At 31.4% G+C, this 20847-nt stretch overlaps 1 protein-coding gene across 1 annotated transcript in view; it reads right to left on the bottom strand.

Moving 5' to 3' along the window:
• LOC107449252 (protein Wnt-11) overlaps window positions 1-20616 on the bottom strand; it is a 28606-nt gene extending 7990 nt beyond the window's left edge. Inside the window, exons 1-3 of the mRNA XM_043046640.2 lie at window positions 20404-20616; window positions 5785-6029; window positions 4154-4431 (exon numbers count right to left, since the gene is read on the bottom strand). Of these exons, the coding sequence (XP_042902574.1) occupies window positions 4154-4431; window positions 5785-6029; window positions 20404-20489 (609 nt within the window). The 5' untranslated portion in view covers window positions 20490-20616. The remainder of the gene's footprint in view (window positions 1-4153; window positions 4432-5784; window positions 6030-20403) is intronic.
• Window positions 20617-20847: the final 231 nt, after the last annotated feature.

The following is a 20847-nucleotide window of genomic DNA, read 5'->3' as shown; positions in this document are numbered from 1 at the left end:
GGTTTTTTTAATAAATTGAAATTCTCTGCTTAGCTCTTCATTAAATTTGCATTCTCTTTTTTTACTCATCTTTTATTCTGTGGGTAAATACTAGAAATAAATTAAAAATTTACTACAAAGGCTAAAAAAGATTTTTAAATTTTACCTTATTGACCGTTACGTTGTGGCGACTATTGCTCTACCACTATCTTCGTCAATCAAATAATGAGTCAAACCGAACGTCAAATTGAAAACAACAAACTGCACTGTCTGCACTTATCTGAATTAAGCCGAGACGTAACGACAATGATCGAACACCACCGAGTAAATCTAACTCGGTACATTGCCTAATTTAGTTTACTCTGCATGCATTTTACGTGCTTTTTTTTAATGTATTTTTTATTTCTTTATATTCACCATAATACTTAATAAATAATAGGTAATATATTTTTACAGTACATTTAAAATAAGAAATGCAGGTATTTTCTAAAAAGCGGGACATTTTTAAAAATCGGCGGGACGCGGGACTGTCCACTAAAAAGCGGGACTGTCCCGCCAAAATCGGGACGTGTGGTCACTTTATGTTAGCGTGACACAAATTTGCAGTTTTTAATTAGTTTATTTTAAAAAAATATTCTATAAATTTTTAACTTTCACTTTAGAATTATAAATTTACAGCTCCTGCTGATCAAACATGAAATTAAAATTTTAATTAAACCCTTTTTAGAAAAAAAAAATTGCGTCGAAACCAGTCGAATAGCTTAAAAGATCATGGATTGAAAACCGACTATAAACAACAATTCAAGCAATTTTTTCTCTTTCGAATCTAGATTAATGGAGACCTTTTTCCCTCATCTTTCTCGCAGTTTTCCCCAAACAAATCATGATCTTGTTTTCACCAATCAGTACAAGATAATGATGATTTGCCAGAGTAACAGATCATAAGTGTCGGTGGCCTTTAAATCAGCGATATTATCAGTGTGAACAGGGAACACTGACTCACAGAACAACGTTTGTGAAGTTGGAAGACTATCTGGGCCGTCGACAGCTTGTGCTGTCCACACTTTTTCTCCGAACCTCGCTCTTGTGGTCAATACATATTTCATCGGACTATCGGTTATCGGTTTTTGATTAGGAAACTTAACACCGCGCAAGAAAAACAATCATCTGGGAAATTATTATTATTTTTTTTGTCATTGTCTTTTTTCCGCGGTGTTGAAGATGGTATAATGTTTTCGCTGTTTGATTTTTTTTTATTGGTAGAGATCTAAATCAGAAAAAAATTCTATCAACTATTTTTTCTTTCTTTTTATATCATTATCTTTTGAAATATGTAAAATATTAGTTTATATTTTTGTATTGAAAGAAAAAGTGTATTTTTTTTCCAGAGTGAATAAATCTTCAGTAAAGACAAACAATTATGCATGATTCTATACCTCGATTAAAATCAAATTTTAATGAAGAATCATTTAATAAATCTATTAAAATCAATTTTAATGAAGAATGATTTTATAAATCGATTGAAATTAATTTGAATGAAGAATGATTTACAAATCGATTGAAATCAGTTTTAATGAACAGTTTTATCAATCCATTAAAATTAATTTTAATGAACAATGATTTTATAAATTGATTGAAATCAATTTCAGTGAAGAATGGTCTTATAAATTGCTTGAAATCAATTTTAATGAATGGTTTTATAGATCCATTAAAATTAATTTTAATTAAGAATGATTTTATAAATCGATGGAAACCAATTTTAACGAAGAATAACTTTATAAATCGATTTAAATCAATTTTAAAGAGAATACTTTTATAAATCTATTAAAATCACTTTTAATAAGTGATTTTATAAATTCATTAAAATTAATTTTAATGAAGAATGATTTTATAAACACATTAAAATTAATTCTTCATTGAAACCAATTTTAATGCAGAATTATTTTATGAATCTATTAAAATCAATTTTAACAAAGAATGATTTTATAAGTAGATTAAAATCAACTTTAATAAAAAATTATTTTAAAAATTGATATTGAAATCTATTTTAACGAAGAATGATTTTTTAAATCGATATCGAATGAAATCAATTTTAATAAGAATGATTTTATACCTGGATTAAAATACTGGAATAAAAGCGTTACGACGAACGAATTCAGATAAAAGAATTAAATTTGATGAGGAATGATTTTTTACTCCGATTAATATCATTTAATGAAGAATTTTTAGATATCAACTAAAGGAAATTTTAATGAAGATTGATTTTATGAGGACTATAGTTTCATTAAAATCAAGCATATAAACATTCTTATAATAGAAAATGGAAAACTCAAAAGTTAAAAAAGGATATCTAATATTCCCAAGATAATAATAACAGTTTCGATAAATAGCAAGTTTTAGCTCTGTCAGAATTTTTTCGCCAGGTTAAATAAAAGAAAGCCACATTTTATGTGCCTTACACCTAAGGCAAAGCTATAATTTTAAACAACAAATACCATTTTGCTGTAAAGAATTAGTTGGGCTTTAGAACGAATAAATAAAGAGCTTAAATATTTTAAAATTAATAAAAAATTTTTAAGAAATCAACAATTTTGCGATATTCTTCCACTTCAATTAAAATTATTAAATTAATGAATAAGTCTCAATTTTGCAAGCCCGGATAATGTAGCGGCAGAGTGATTTTTTAAATATTAATAAATTAAATCACAAGCGTTTTTCATTTTCATAAAACTGTAGCTTTTCTCCATGTGGATATTTTTCCTCATTTTCAGAATTAGCATAAGGGGCGTTGACTAAAGATAGGACGTTGTCTGTTGCAAACACACAGTAGTTATGAAAACAACATATTATTCTTAAAAAAAAAAAAAAAGTGTTATTTCTAGTGAGGATAGAGTCTTCGAAAAACGGAACAATCTTATGTGTTAAAAATAGAAATAACTAACTTCGATAAATGATGTTTTAGATGAAAATAACCAGTATATAGTAAACCTGATGGAAAACTTCATTTACTTTAAAAGTAGGCGCCCATTTTCAAGACTTGACAGACGTAAATGTAACAACAACAAAAATGCGAAGTTGCCAACGAAAAATGTAAAAATAAAGGTAAGAAACAAAAATAAGAAAAAATACAGAAGCCGAGAAAAAAAAACACAGTGGTCGAGAGACTAATAAGGGTAAAATGTGTTTCCACGCGTTATAGAGAGGTCGGATGGAACTAGCGTCGTTAAAAAGGAAATCAGCATTCAAATGAATTAAATAAAATTCCAGGGTATCAAGAGGAGCCAACATGACTGGGGTGGAAATAACTCTAGCATTTTCGAAATTGAACTTATGCCCATGATTCCAACAATGAGTGGCAATTGAAGATTTCTTGTGTTCTTGATAACGGATATGTCTAACGCGTTCCTTAAGTCTAAATTTTAAAGAGCGTTTAGTTTACCCGATGTAGCCAAGGTCGCACTGACAAGGGATTTTTCCTTTAAACCCTAATCGTATAGGTGAAAAACCTTTTATTGAGAGTCCCATATCGAATCAAACCCGTGTCTGGGAACAGTATATGGCTATGGCTCAATTAACCATGATTAGGGTTTAAGCCATGATCAACTGAATCTGATGCGAACTCTATATATTCTGCTTGAGCCATTTTGGCGCTTTTTCTACAATTGTAAGTATGGGTAATCATGATACCCTAATCAAATGAATCGCTCCGGAAAAAAAAAGAACTTGCTCGTTTGTTCTTATTTTGATATACTTACCAATTTGTTTTAAAACAACATGCACAAAAGATGTCCAGCTCACTTCGGAAACATTCACAGACTGAATTAGTCGATCGGGGATCATGCAATGCTTATGCTAACAGGACTTTTTCGAGATCATGGTATACTTTTACCCACGCTGTTATGAAAGAAATTCGAGTTAGTCAAACAGGAAATTAATCGGATATGTCTTCTGAGCGACTGATTTGTTTATTTCGGGAACATAGGTGCCGGGTCGTGTGCTGGTGTTGTTGTTTACCGTAGTAAAGTATTTAATACTTATATTTACAATTGTAAAAAAAATGCCAAGATAATCCCTAGAGACTTAACTTTTTCTGACTCCATAGATTTAGCCAGAGTAAGCTTCTGCGATACCTTAATGCAGATTAAGAAGTTTAAAGAGAAAGAAATTAACTTACTCGCCATCCGACTCTGCTGTTATGTCGATGCAAACGAATGTCGACGTTAGCTTTGAACTTCCGCCTATCAAACGGCTCAGACGAGAAGGCCTTTGCAGCTTTGACACCATATCCCACATTATCAGCACATCCTCCCCAATTGAAGTCCGATGACGGTGGTTCTCTGGATTGCTTTCCGCAACCGCAAGTTTTTATCCTGCCTTCTGCACAAGATCTTGCTACATAGATGGCTATTCCTGCTGCTGCCAAACTACTTACAAATGCCTGTTCACGAGTTCCTGAAAACAGAAGGTGGAAAATGAACTCAGTGGTCAAGAATTTAATTGTAAATGCTTCATTAGAAGCACGTTAAATTATTTTGAAAACTTTAAAAATATGTCATAATTGACAAATCGTATGATGAAACATTGGATAACTTTGCAAAATGGATCTGTTGTAGATGATCTCCAATAATTTAAAATCTTGCATGAATAAGGTGTGCCGATTAAACGTTACAGGATGAACTCATAACTTGGAGCAATTGCAAGACCACCCGATTATTAGTTTTGAAAAACACCTCTCAATTGCTAATATACTTTAATATAGTTATTTTTAATTGATAGATATATTTTGTAAACAACTTCTTGATGTTTATAGACATTCTGAATGTTTATTTTTTGAATTTAAAAAAGTTGCCACATAGCCTGTTCTTCCTCTAACTCTTATATTCAATATGCAATATATGATGATATTCCTATCGTTTCTGAACTATCTAATATTTATTTCTCAAACACATTAAAATGTTTGAGAATGAATAAAATATGCAGCAACGACCTAGCTATCTCGACTAAAGTATCCACCTAAGCAACTTGACTTTGCACGTTTGCTGCTCGATTAGCAATGAATTATGTAATGAGCTGTGTAGAAGTTATCTATTCTGTCAGATTTTTTTCGAGATCCAGGACACCGGGATTATCAAAGAACTTGATTTTTTGGAAAAATTAAAATCAGGAAATGATGCATGTTTTAGTGTCAAAACCTAATAAATTTTGTTACAAATCCGAAAAAAGAAACAATTTAAAAATTTACTGAAACGATAAGGAGCTAATTTTGTTTAAAGTAAACAGTGTTTCGCAAAACAATCTGCTGCAATAAGTTTAAATTCCTTTTGGATTTCTTAAAATTAGAGTATTTGCACAAATACCCTTGTTTAACAATCTCTTGTTTCGTAATCTTTAAATGTTTCATAAAGTTTGCCAATTTAATAATAACTTTGTATTGCAACTTGAGTAACTTTTAATTGTTTCATAAAGTTAGCGAATTTTATTTCTGAAATTGAGAGGGAAATTCCCCTGTGTGAGAAAGTTGCGAACTCGTATAATCCACACCGCATTCACTAAATGAGATCGAAAGAAATGTGTAATGATAACACTGGAAAATTAAGCAGTCATCAGCATGTCGTCACAGTAAGTACATAGCCATCTCAGCTAAAGTATGCACGAAATTTTGATAAGCAAAGCAGCTTCTTAAGACGATTGCTGCTTATTACTAAACCTTCAATTGAAAACAGTCTTCGGGAAATAAATGAAATACTTTTCCAAAATTCAGGTTTTAAATATGTTTTATAACTTTAAGTTCATACCAAAGCCTACCTCTGAGAATGTCTTGTTCAAATCGTGGAGCCAGATCAACAGTCGAACAGTTCCATCTGTTATGGCGAAAAGTTTCTTGACAGGTTTCAGAAACGTGTCGAGATGCGGTCACCATAACAGGCATAAGGGCCAAGTTCCTTTTGCAAGCTGCTTTCTGTACTGGGGCTATAAGTTGCTGTTTGTAAGCTTTCACACAGACCGATGGAGTTAGCCAAGAATAGACTTTGTTATGCCGATGAAGTCCCCTAAAATTTACAATCCACAATTCTGTAAATAATTTTATGTACTTTAAAATACAGAAGTTTGATGCATGCACAACATATTAAAGGAATTTACACTGAAGAGCCAAAAATCTGGTATACGTGCCTAATATCGTGTATGGCCCCCGCGAGCAAGCAGAAGTGCCGCAACACGACGTGGCATGGATTCGATCAATGTGTGAAGAAGTGCTGGAGATAATTGGTACCATGAATTCTGCAGGGCTGTCCATAAACCAGTGGGAGTAAGAGGGGGTGGGGATATCTTCTGAACATCACGTTGCAAGGCATTCTAAATATGCCGCAGCGATGTCGTAGATTTGATGTTTTACCAGATTTCCGATACTCACGGCATACTCGTGAAATGGTCGTACGTGAAAATTCAAATTTCATTGCTATCTCGGAGATGCTATGTCCCGTGCGCCGACTATAACACCACGTTCAAACTCACTTAAATCTGTGTAACCTGGCATTGTAGCAGCAGTAACCGATTTAAGAACTGTGCTAGACACTCGTTGTCTTATATTGCCGATCGCAGCGCTGTACTTTGATTGGCTCCATACCCCTTTATTTGCATACTCATGCATGTACCAGTTTTTTTGGCTCATCAGTGTTGAACTTTCGTGTTGCATCCTGCATGCATGTTCTGCATAAAGCATTCGCCATTCTCCATATGCGTGAAGTAGCATGATGCAACATAAAAGTGCTTGATGTTATTACTAGAGAATATTAGCATTTCTACGTATCCCTGATGAATAGGTTCACATAGTTACATTTTAAATTTATCAATGTAAATTTAATTCTTTAACGTTGCATCCTGTACTCATGTTCTGCAAACCACAGTAACTTCAGGACATTCTCGATTTTCCATAGATGCCTGCGTGAACAAGCATGATGCAATGTAAAAGTGCTTGATATTATTACTTACCCATATTTACATTTTAAAGTTATAAATATTTCGTAGGCTAATTGATAAATCCAACTTCTTCAACGATATTTCGATATGTGAGCCAAGTATGGGTGAAAAAATCTCCAGTATTATCTAATTACCCTAAATCAAGCTTATTACAATGAGTCCATTAACTTTAGGATAATCATAAAATATGCGAAAAATTACTCAATTTTCCTGATTCACTTCAAGTTGTTGCTGCTATGAACCTACAAGACTCATTGCAATAAACCTAAGGCCGTGTCAGGCTGATTGAGCAATTTTTGCTTAGACAACTAGTCAAATTTTCATTTTGTTACGCAGTTAGCTGCTAATCGATCTTAAAACCAAAACGTAAATATTTGCCTCATAAAATCCACTTCCTTTCTCCGAATTTAAATAAAAACCGATTCTGAAACGTGCAAAGAGGTTTTGCCTTCCTCATAAATACAGAAAACAAAACTCGTTACACAATAGAACCGGTTGAGGTTGAGCCTCTTTCTTTGCATCAGAGATCGTCGATGTGAGGCAAACAAAAACATCAAACTAAAACAGTTAAAAGGCTCCTTCCCCAGTTCGCTTTGTGCATTAGTCAATTAACCTACGAGCAAATTGTAATAAGCCTTAAAAAATACCAGACTGCATAGAAAATACTGAAGACATTTGTAAAGCATTGGATTTTTTATTTAATTCATTAAAACTTAGCGTATATAAAGAGTTCCGAGCATAAATATTACTAACAAGTATGAAAAAATTTTAACTAACGAGTAAATGGCGCGATTAGGTTGATGAAATCACTTTGATCAAACATTTTCAAGGTTTAATATTATTTAATGAAAAAATAGCGCTAACGCGTTATTATTATCGAATGTAATACATAAGGGAGTTCTTAAATCATAGATAAATACACTCAGTAACCAACTGTTCTAAGCAAATGTATTAAAATGTATGAAATTCGTCTTAGATCAAATCATCCTGTTGACAGCTGCGGCACAATGGCTGTGTATACGTGTCAAATATAGGGAAAGTCAACGTCCTCGAAACGTTCGATCCGAGAGTAAACTGACACAGTGTTAATGAAAAATGGAATGGAAGGATGCTCACGTCTTCAATTGGGTGTGATTGGATGTGTGATGTGAGAAGAAAAAAAAGTGAGAGAGATGTGCTGACATCGATCCATCAGCACATCATCAGTTAATTAAAAGGTCATGTTCAATCTGGAGAAGAAAAATTGTTTTTTGTGTTCCCGGCACTGGGTATTGACATATTAACAGTTGTTACAACTTTTCTATTTTTTTTCCTTTCAATCTGAGCTCATTTTCTCTGCAAATTCGAAGGTGACTATAAGCTTTAAATATAGACGAACAGGGGTGTAGCTACAACTGGAGCAAACAAGGCAGTGTTCCGGGACCCCCGAGTGTAAGAGGCATCAAAAATACTTTCTAGTTCAAACGATATTTCATTACATTTCGAAAGTATAAGATTTCAAAAGTTTGAGAGGGCTCCACTTTATGTGATAGGCTAATTTACAATCCAACACCTTTAACGGGCTCAGTTTCAGCAAATTAGAAGGTGATTATAGGCTTTAAATTTAGACGAGCAGGGGTGTAGCCACAACTGGAGAAAACAGGGTAGTGGCCCGGGACCCCCGAGTGTAAGAGGCATCAAAACTACTTTCTAGTTAAAACGATATTCCATTAGATTTCAAAAAGTTGAGAGGGCCCCACTTTATGTGATAGGCTAATTTACAATCCAACTGCTTTTAACGACTCGTTCTCTTTTCGAGATTTTACTCTCCTCATAGCTGATTTGAAGGTTTTGAAGAGCTGGTTGTTAAAAGCAGCTGGATTGGAAAAACGCTACCCGGCTGTATTCTCCCATCCTGTCAAGTCTGATGACCACTAAGCAAAACTGTTTCTTTAAGGCTATCACGTCAAGACTGGTTTGTAAGAGCCATTTAGTTTGGTAGTATTTTGACATGAATCTTCATTTTTATAAGTTTTTATATAAATGTTAGAGTGCTCCAAAAAAAAAAAAAAGAAATAATAATAAAGAACGGACTACCCTGAATCACTTTTGCTCTAATGATCAGTTCCTCACGTTTAGTTCGAGGGGCTGACATCAAATATTCTAATTAGACAGTGCAGACGATATTTTAAGATATTACAAAAACGTACTTTCTCTGAATAAACACATCTTTTTTTCGATGAATTCAAATTTCTGACCTCCAAAGTATAAGCGGTAACCGTAATCTGGGAACTATGGTCCTAATAGTTTGGTCAACAGAGTTTGGACCCATTAATGTTTATTTTACTTTTTGCGTATTTCGCCATGTCTCGAGAATTTTTAAACAAGTTGAAAAATTTTTACATACAATTTTAAGATTGGTTTATCCAAAGAGAATTCCACACAGAAAATAACTAGAACAGTAGACGGATCATGAATTAGAATCCCCTTGCCATCAGGCTAATCGTGAGAGGTTTATGTGGTTTTCCTCTCCATGTAAAGCAAGTGCGGTTTAATCGCATCAAAAAGTTCTCCACAAAGGTCAAAGTTTGTCTCAATGCTTGATCCAGAAGTTCTCTTGTCTTCTGGATCGGGTTCGAAATTACAAGGCTACGGAGTTGCACATTGGTTGCTGTAAACTCAAAATTGGGTTGTCTGTTCAACAACAGTTATAAAAATAAACACAAACAAAAAATAAACATCCTGAATAATTTATGATTTAATGATTGGATTTCCACGTACTCAATCGTAATGGATCAAGGGTGGGACCTTAAACATTCTAATTAATTTGTGGAAATGATATTTTAAGTTACGAAATCAGACACAAAAATTTACTTTCTCTGAATAAACATACCTTTTTTTCCTGACTGATTTGGATTTATGACCCTTAAAATATGGAGGTATCAACAATCTGGAAAATATGGTCCCTATAGTAGGTCAGGAGAGCCGTCCAAAGTTTACATCCTTTAATGTTTATTTAAATTTTTGTTAATTTCGCTATTTCTCAAGAATTTTTTAAGTGAATCGAAAAATTGTTGCACACAATTATAAAATTCGTTTATCCAAGGATAATTAAAAAAAGAATACTTTTTAATAATTATTTATTATTTTTTATTATTTTATTTAATAATAATCGAAAAAAATCTTGAATTTCAAGGTATACAAATTTGTACGTCATTCTACAGAATATAATTTTGTGAGGCAAAATACAAAATTTGAGTGACATTGGTTCTATAGTTCCTCAGAAATTGAATATTAGTTAAGTATTGCATTGAGCGAGCGACATCTTAAATCAATAGACAAAATGACAAAAACTAAAAGTAAACTGTAGTTACGTAAATAAATTTACTACATATTTACGTACATTTACTACTAACTGTTTACTCAACTGTGGAATAGGAACGTAATCAAAAAGTAAACAGCATTGAAATTTATATAAAATATTTCATCATTCATTGACTGGTTGTAGTAATGCACGATTTAAAAACAAAAAATTATTACATGGAATCATTTTGAATTTTGATTTATGTGTAAACAAAAATTGACGTTGTAACTAAAATAATTGTAAATTGTAATCTGAAATTTTTCTTTTTAAATATATTTCTTTTGAATTGAAGTAAAGCCCTAACTTAATAGATTTTTTCCCGGTAATGGGACATTCACTCAAGTTCTAATGTATGCTTAGGACTGTTTCATTTGTCTCATTAAATACAGTCGGACTTCTATTTAACGAACTTCCATTTTGCGAATTTCTCTATTTTGCGAATTTTTTCGAGGAACCAAGAACATCTTGGAAATTTCTTCGTAAAACAACCTTCAAATAGTGAGTGAATTTTCGATTTAACGAACTTTTCTTTGAGATCCACTTTCCTTATTTCCCAAATTATTTCTGAATATTTTACACCCTTGTGCAAATTAATTGAAACAAACTTTTTTTTTCCGTATTTTTTAAAGAAGATGTTTTGGGGTTGTTTCGGTTACAATGGGGTTGGACCATTGCAGCCCATTGACGGTATGATGCGTTCTGAGCAGTACATCACTATTCTGGGTAAAAAAAGTTGTTCCAGAGTTGAAGAAACGATACCCTGATGGAACAGGGATTTTTCAACAGGATTTAGCTCCTTGCCATACGTCCAAAATTATCAAGAAATTCATGTCCGTGAATCAAATTGAGACATTGGAATGGCCATGGAACTCTCCGGATATCAACCCAATTGAGAATCTCTGGGCCATATGCAAGAATCGCCTATTAAATATGAACTGTACAACTATGGAGAAGCTAATCACGGCGTTAATTCATGTGTATATTATAAATGACTGTAAAAAATTAGTGGAATCCATGCCGAATCGTGTCCAAATGTTAATAAAGTGTCGTGGAGATCATTTTATGTTCTAAAAATTTTTGAGTTTGTATAAATTTAAATAAAATAGCATATTCTCTTAGTTTTCTGAATTTATTGAGTTTGTTTCAATTAATTTGCACAAGGGTGTAAACTTGTTAATGCATTTTATGGGGGAAATGACTTTAAATTGATTTTCGAAGCTACTTAACTTTTAGGGAAAGCATTAAAATCCCTTTCCCTTTTTGTTTGTCTTTCAAACGAAAAACTTTGACAAAATTAACGGATTTTATCAGTAGAAATTAAACTTAAGAACGCATGTGGTAATGTATGCTTAAAATTATTTTTATAATAAATGCAGCTACAATTTTATGCATAAATTTAGCTCTTTTTTAGTTGAAAATGTATGTAGCATGATAGTGTAACACTGGATAATGCTTTGCTCTATTCATGCTTTCCAAGCAGATGTCTTTGATGGTTAAGATTTATAAAATAAATAGTAGATATTAGTTTACAAGATAAAGGTGTATCAATTGCTATTTTAATTATGTTTATGAACTTAAAACCTGTTTTGTATTGTTTAAATATTTCAAAAGGTGATTTTCTATTTAACGAATTTTCCATATAACGAACTTATCGGGATTTAGCGACTTCGTTAAATAGAGGTTCGACTGTAATACCTTTTAGAGGTTTTATTTTATTTTATAACCTTCGTTGAACAGCCGACCCAATTTAGAGCTTGCGACTACTGGTGTTCCGTAGCCTTGTAATTTTGAACACTATCCAGAAGACAAAGGAACTCCTGGATCAAGTATTAGGAGAAATTTGCCTTCTTGGAGAACTTTTTGATGGAACTAAGACGCATTTGCGTTGCACGGAGAGAAAAAAAATCCCGAAAACCTCCCACACTTAACCTAACGGCAAGGAGACTGTAATACATGTTCCGACTACCACTGCAGATACTTCACACCAGCGCTGTGGTAGGTACGGGCTGGGTGCGGAATTCGTCCTTAATATTCGAATCCGGGTCACTTCAATGGGAGGCAAGTGCTCTATCCTTTGAGCCAACATGGCTCCTTCTTTTAATGATTATAGGTGGACAGAGAAAAGTGCGCTAAAACAAGAGGATAAAAACACTGGAAAAATTAAACAACATTCCGCATCGAACCGGACGTTATATATGTATATAAAATTCTTAGTGAGGTGCTTTTTTACGAAGTATTTTAGGCCTTTTTCTATCAGGCTTTTTTCCCGGAACATGCACCAAGGGACCAATATTGGGATGTCTGGATTTTTCAATATAGGTCCCAGAGTAGCCTATGTTCGATCTCCACCGGTTAAGCACTCCCCGTGTAGTAAATGGTGACTGGTGCACATTAAATTTGTCGGGTCACAAAGTCCTCCATGTTCTCAAAAAAATCATACCTCACTGAATTGGATATCGACCGCTCTCTGGTTCGGTTCGAAACTACGATCTGTATATGAATGAGTGAATAAATGTATGAATGGTTCCGCCCTATAAACGGACTGTGACGTGTGTGTGGTTGAAGTCGCATTCTTGGCCATAGATGGCGCCACTGAAAAACAAGAAACGCACCTTCTACCTTAAATTCGCTTGCTTTCACCAAGCAGGCTTGTTGACATTGGCAAGTGACATTAGAGACAACAACAACAGAATAGCTTATATAGGGCCAGTATAAGGCTTATATTGGCTGAATAATAAATATAAAATATCGGGTGAATCTGACAATTCTATATAGGGAAAATATAGGTTGTAAAATTGTAAAATATCGGGTAAATCAGACGACTCTATATGAGGCTAATATAGGTTGTAAAGTGGCTGTGAAATATCGGGTGAATCGGGCCAATATCGGATCTATATAGAGCCAATATCGGAAAATAACGAACCCTTATTGAATTAAGATTAGTGAATATTGATCCAATGAGAGCCCAAGTAATTTTGCTGCTAGGATAATTTTAGCAAGAAAAAACTTTACCTAGCGGGAAAAAATGTACCATCAGAAAAAATGTTTCCACCTAAATTTAAGAAATTAATGAATAAAAACAAAAGATTTTCTAAAGAAGGTTCAGTTACCTATCGAGGCACTATTTTGTACTGGTCGGAAAAATAGCTCAATAAAAAAAGTGGTAAGATACGCTTAGTATAATTAGATATATTTAGTGTTAGCTACCACTTAAAAAACCTTTAGCATGGGCCCGCTGTAGATCAAAAGTAGGGGGGTTTGAGGTGAAGACTCTACAATTTCGAGACCAATGGTATTGATATTGATTGTTGTAATGTGATCATCATTGCGTAAAAGCCGCCTTTACTTCATAGACAAGTAAGCTCGTACCCATCGATCTAAAGCTCTTCATGCTATTGAGATTTGCTCCCCTGACTTTTACACACACAGCTAATTTTTTTTTAAAAATTACATTTAAAAGAATTTTGCGAAGAATAATCTATCATGATATATCATAGTGGATACAAATTTCTAGTTTCTTCAAAATAAATTTTACGAATTAAACAATCGTGTTACCAGTCTTTATCTTTTTGTAAAAAAAGGACACGTTTGTTTCCGAAACGGGAGCCTTACCTCCCAACGAGTAAACGACCAATATAAAGGGTTTTTTTACATTAGAAGGCGTTGTCCTATCTCATCTTATACAATTTCTGCGTTATTGTATTCGTTTTTTTTCTAAGGCTATATTTGTCTTCGTTGCCTGATTGTTGTTATTTTTTTACTTATATATAAAAAATACACGCATTAGATAAGATAGCCAGGAATGACAATAAAGGTATTTCTATCCAAATATGGTAATCGCGCCACCTCTTTTTTTATTAAAAACATGCATAAAATATAAATTTATTAGAAACAAATAAGGTAATAAGTCTAATATGAGCTATGATGGTTCAGGGGATAGAGCGTCCGCTTTCCAATGAGGTGGCCGAGTTCTAGTCCCAGCGATGACTGGTCAACACGAATTCCGCATCTGGCTTTCACCGACCACAGTGCTGACAAAAACTATCCGCAATGGTAGACGGATCATGGGTTAGAGTCCCTTTGCCACCAGGATAACCGTCGGAGGTTTTCCACTCCATGTAACGCAAATGCGGGTTAGATTCATCAAATAGGCCTCCACGAAGGCAAATTTCTCCCAATACTTGACCCAGGAGTTTTCTTGTCTTCTGGATTGGGTTCGAAATTACAAGGCTACAGAGTTGAATATTAATAGTTGTAAACCCAATAGGTCGGATCGGTTGTTCAACGACGTTTATAAAATGTGAAATGAGTATAATATGTGAATATTATAGCAAATTTCAGGCTATAACCTTCGTTAACTGATTAATTTTGATTAGAACTAAATTTGTTTTGAGCCTGGTAGAATAAGTCAGCTGTTCCAGAATGGTGTATTGATGAAGAGTTAAAGGCCTTCCGCGAGTTAATATTTTTTATAACCAGTAACGAGTTTTGAAACCTCCAATTCTATTTAGATCCAACCTATAATTCATGATTCATTTAATATTTCAGTTGCCGTTGAGAAATTATTTCAAGTAAAATGCAAATGAAGTAGAAATGTTATTTTTTTTAAAAAGAAAATACAATATTTCTAACAACAATATATTAGAACAAATTATGAAAAGAAAAAGCATTTATAAAATATTGCATTAGTATTTCTTATTGTGCTTTTCAAATCAAAGAGAAATAGCTAAATTTTCTAATGAAGAAATGTTTCCTTAACATTCATTTTCAACCTTTATAGAGATTCTGTTAAGTTTTTATTTTGAAGCAAACCATAATTCGTCCCATTTTTAAAATTTAATTTAATTAAAATGTAATGAAAAAAATTTTTTTGATAATTTATGGTTACGTAGAATTTAAATAAAAATAAAATTAATCGCGTAAAGATCTTTACTTTTAAAAAGGAGTTAAAGACTTCAACGGAAATAATGCATTTTTTACTATAAAAAAGTTCTCACATATATTTACATGAGTAAAATACCGATTTAAATTTTCATAAATGTACAGTGAGCAAAAAAAAGGACCACCCTGAATAACTTTTGATCTGATATCGGATCTTCACGTTCTAGGGCTCAATCGTAATGGTTCGAGGGGGTGACCTCAAATATGCTAATTAATGAGTGTGGACGATATTTTAAAGTAAGAAATCGGACACAAAAATGCAATTTCTCTGGATAAACATACTTCTTTCCAAAGGATTCGGATTTCTAATCCCCAATAGGTAGTCACAGTCAATAGAGGGTAGTCCCAATCTCAAAAATATGGTCCCCATAGTTTGGTTAGGAAAGTGATCCAAACTTTGGTCCCCTTAATATAAATTTTACATTTTGCGTATTTTGCCGTAATTCCAGAACTTTTGAAGTGAATTGAAAAAATTCTGCGAACAACTATAAAATTCGTTTGTCTAAAGATAATACCACGCAACGCAAAAGATAAATTTCAATAAATATTTGTTATGTTTTATTTTTAACAATATTAAAAAAAAATTCGAATTGTAAGGTGTACAATTTTTTACATCATTTTAAAGTATCTAATTTTACAAGGCAAAATACAAAATTTGAACAAAATCAAATTTTAATTGCACGACTTTTCTAACATTCAATAAATAAATAACGTTTTGAAATGTTTCTGTTGTTTCAGCAAAGACCTTACTTTCACTTTCACGAGTAGGTTATGTGCGGATTATCTAGGTAGTTTGCAGACTGCTTACGTAATTTTTTGAAATGAAATAATATTTTTGGCACATTAACGACTTTCGTATAGTTATATTTTGTTTCTATAATTCTATCTACTAATTTGTTGATTATTTTGAATTATGTAAAATTCCTTAATTATAATAATATTTCAAACCTTATGATACTTGTAATTATAGGTTTTAAAATGATTGATTCTATTAACTAATGTGTTGATTATTTTATTGAAGTAACCTGCTTTTTTAGATAGTAAAAAATAAATAATTATTCTTCACATATCGAAACATTTCTGTTTTTTCAATAAATATCTTATTTTCACTTTAATGAGCAAATTATATCTGAAGTTTTCAGACTACTTAGGTAATTTGAGAAAAAAAAAACAATTTCTGGCACTTTAACGGATTATCTTAGTGAATCTGCTCATTCGCTAGATAATCTGCAGAATAAATATTTTCGACACTTTACTCTTCGTTCAGGGGGCAGCGAATTGTAGAGCAAGCCCCATACATTCAAATACCAGTCCTCGTCTTAAAACTAACCAAATCTAACGAGCAAAGAAGTTTGAACACAAGATTTATTTCCTTTTTTATTATCATTGTTTATTGAGAATATATTTAAGATTTTACTATTGTAGGAAGTGGTTAAAGTTCTATTTTTATTGCGCAAGTTCAGTGTAAATAGTTTAAGTATAAAACTATAACTAATAATAGTTTAAGTATAAAAAAGATAATACTTTATAGACAAAAGAGGTAAATTCATGTTACTTCTCATCTAAATTTAACTTTATTGGAGCTAGTATTTTTTTTTTTTTTTTTTTTNTTTTTTTTTTTTTTTTTTTTTTTTTTTTTTTTTTTTTTTTTTTTTTGTTACGTCAAAACATCTACAAACTTACTTTACCTCATATTGCGTAAGGAATGTTATTATTTCTGAAGTAAAGTACCACGATTGCATTAGCTTTCAACATTCTAAAGTGGTTTTGGTAATAAAAGAAACTTTACTTTAAATGCTGAATATTAAGATAATATCAGTCTTTAGTTTTCGAAGAAGAAAAAAACTCTTCTTTTTCTTACCTGATTTCTGAAAGTTTGGACATTAAGCAATGATTTGTTCATGAATTCAAATAATTTTGATTAAAATTTCATTTGAATATAAATAGCTTGACTCCATTTTCCACCAAAATACAGAGAACTCCGATACTAATAATATATATACGACTTTGATTCAAAGCATTAGAATATTCACTTTTCTCATCCAATAAAAATAAAATACTTTATTTTTAAATATCACATTATGCATATTTGCAAACGATATTTTTGTGAGGAATCTATTTTCAAGCAAAAATAAATAAAATAAATAAATAAACTTCAAATTATTAAATTTTTTTATTTAATTGGTCTAAATTATTAAAATAAGTTACAATAATCTTTGTTTTTAATAATTTTACGAGTATATTAGGAGAATTTTAAATTTAGTGCAGACGACAATTTGCAAAAGACTTCTTTTCTTTGTTTAATGCTTGAAAATTGTTTTTAAATAGGATGTTTACGCGATATTACAGAATAAATAAAACAAGTTAGTAACTTAGATTTACAAGGTAAAAATCAACAATACATTTTAACTTAACTAAACTCCAAGCGTATGCAGAATCTTACAACAGTATTGGAAGAATGAAAAGTTTAGAAATAATTGTGGCAATGGTGAATTCGGTCAGAGGCGACAAAAAAGCTGAAGACTATAATAAAAAAATAATCGATTCAGGAGTGTATGATATTTGCATGGGAAATGGAAAGAAGGAATTAATATTTTTGAATCATTTTCATAAATGTAAGTTTTAATCTTATGTTCAAACAATAAAGCCACTTATGACTCTAAAACAAAAGCTTGTAAGAATGATATGGTACAAATCAAGATTGCTATGGAACTTGGGCGATTTGAAAACTATATATTTAGAGACGAAAGTATTTTCTATGTCTCGTTTGGCAATCGAGGAGTTCAAGTTTAGAGAATAAAACAAAAAGCATTTAATAAAGAGAGCCTGAAATGTTTAGTAAAATTTGCTGTTAGTGGGAATTGCAGGAACACACACGGACCTGGAAAGGTATGCATTCTAAAAGAAAAAGTTAATTCAGATATTTATGAAGATATTCTCAAGCACTATATGATTCCATGGCTAGAAGACTTGTTTAAGGATGACTTTATCTTCCAACACAATTTAGATTCACTTCTTGCATCAAAATTAACTAAAATCTGACTGGAGTGGCGTGAAATTACAATACTAGATGTGGCAAGCTAATTCAACAGAATTTAATCCCATTCAAAATTTATGGAGAATAGTAAGGAAAGAACTGAAAGAAGTTGCTCTTGCAAACAAAACTGAGATAAGTGGAGAGAATTAAGTCTTCTTGAGCTTATGTGGACAAAAAATACCGCCAAGAGCGCTTATTTGCCATGATCAAAGATAAAGGCGATGCTACAAAATGTTAAGTAACTTTTTTTTCTCTATTTATAATTTATTTTTAGTGTTCATAATTAAATATTATAATATTTTGGATCACATAAAATTTTATTCTAATATTTTTGATTTTTTTTCCAGAAACAAATTGCGTTTATAAATTGCGTCAGAAATAAATTTTTCAGAATTAATTTGTTCTTTATTTTTTTAAAGTTTAGAAATACTGTGAGATATATAAATATGACTAGTTAAATTTATAAGTTAATTTAAGTCAGTAAAAAACAAAAAAAATTAAGTATGATATTTTTTAATTTGAATAATTTTTCAATTAATTATAATATTTTGAATCAGTGCTTTCTGAGTCCTCATGAAAATTTAATTAAAAAAAATTAACAATAAGTAAAAAGTGACAAATTGCTAATCAGCTGCGCTGCGTTAACGCTTTTTAACATTCAAAAAAAAAAAAAAACGTTTTGAAATCTAACCAATCACTTATTAAGTCAATAAGGTCAAGGAAGGTATTAAAACTAGTTTTCACGTAAAAATAATTTTAAAAAAAATTCACTGAAAAATAATTTAAAACTAGTTTATAATATAATACACTAGTAATACAATTAATACAAGTCTCTAATTGTATTATATTAATTGTATTATATTTTTCTGATATGTGCAAATAATACAATTAGACTTCCAATGCAAATAGTGTTTGCATTTAAATAAATTTGACTTGATAAAATAGTTTTTAGATAATATTAATTATAACTCCTAAACGGGTAAAAAGTTGGAGTTCGAAATATTTTAACAGGCAATTTATTGATTTAGTAAATATCGTAGCAAAAAAAGTTTTAAACAAATATTTGAACTTAAAATTAATGGCAGTTATTATTTAACACAATTTTTTAACACATTAGCAAGCTAATATTAAATTAAAATTGAATCTCCTTATTTTCTAATGACCTAACTATTCTTTTTTTTAATAAAGTGTGTTTAAACTTAAACCTAAAATCAATTAAACAACTACTGATATAAATTACTTAACTTGCGGTGCAACGATTAATTTTAATCCAAAATTTATTAACTGATTAAGTTATGAATCTTACATAAATTTTTTTAAAAAAATTTTTAATTTTAATCACAATTTCCAAAATGGAATTGGCATACTTTCATAACAACCGCATTATGATTCAGAATAATAATTTCAATTCAACTAGTTTCAATTATTTGAATTGCTCGAATTTTATTTAACTAAAAGTATGTATAATTGTGCTTAATTAATTAAAATTTGATTTATAGGAATACATCTTCATCGCATATAAATTCAATTTTCCCAGAATTCAATTTCTAAAAGTTATATTTATGTATATTAATTTGCCCCCTGAAATTTGACTAACTTCCACTTTTTGAATTAATCAAAGTTAATTAAATTAAATATAACAACAAATAAGGTGGAATTTATAAAAATATAAATAAAAACAAACATTAAGTTCAAGTGTGAAAGAATAACTTTCACTTTTTGAATTACTAAAATTTAATTAAATTGTAAAGTTTTTTTAATGAAAATTTAATTTATACAAATTCCTATTTAAATTCCCAAGCAAGCACATTAATTTGAGAAGTAATATTTTGCAATTTTTTAAAGTACAACTAGTTTTTAAATTATTTATTCATTGATAACATTTAAATGCATACCTAATAGTAAAAATATGACTTATCGAAAATATACGATAATATCAAAAAAGCAAGCGATAATAAATAAATAGCGAAAGTAAAAATGAAACTGATTAAGAAAAATTATGATTAAATATGATAAAATAGAAATAATAGTGCAAACGAAATTCAACACTAGATAAAAAAAATATATATATAGATACATAAATAATAATTGCATAATACTACAATAGTAAAATTGAAGTACTTACAACCAACCAAGAGGAGATACCGGCGTTCTAGATGCCATGCTGTGTGAGAAAAAGAACAGCAGAAGATGAAGATACAATCCTCGCATTCCGACTCGTCACTTCCGGATCGTCAGGTATCAGCCAAACGATTGCCAAAGGCGCGCCGGCGCTCTTTATAGTATTCCAATGGTATACGTGACAGTTCCTCCGTAGGCAGGCTTTAAACACCTGCTGGGCCGAAATCATTTCGTCAGTGGTCCGCGCCTCCGATGAGCTGACGCGCGTTTTTTAAGAATTGCGTGGAGGAAGATTTCGGATTAATGGATAGCGGCATCAAATAAACATGAATGAGAAATTAATCCCGCCAATGAATGCCTTGTTGGGTTTTTTTTTTCCTCCTTTTTTTCTGCTGTGAGTATTTATTTTGCATTCGTTTTCTTTTAGCGTGTGGGAGAATTTGTTATG

The sequence above is a fragment of the Parasteatoda tepidariorum genome, chromosome 8, assembly GCF_043381705.1.
Source record: "Parasteatoda tepidariorum isolate YZ-2023 chromosome 8, CAS_Ptep_4.0, whole genome shotgun sequence".
NCBI lineage: Eukaryota > Metazoa > Arthropoda > Arachnida > Araneae > Theridiidae > Parasteatoda > Parasteatoda tepidariorum.
The sequence above is the reverse complement of the archived record's forward strand: the minus strand, read 5'-3'. Positions and strand labels throughout refer to the sequence as shown.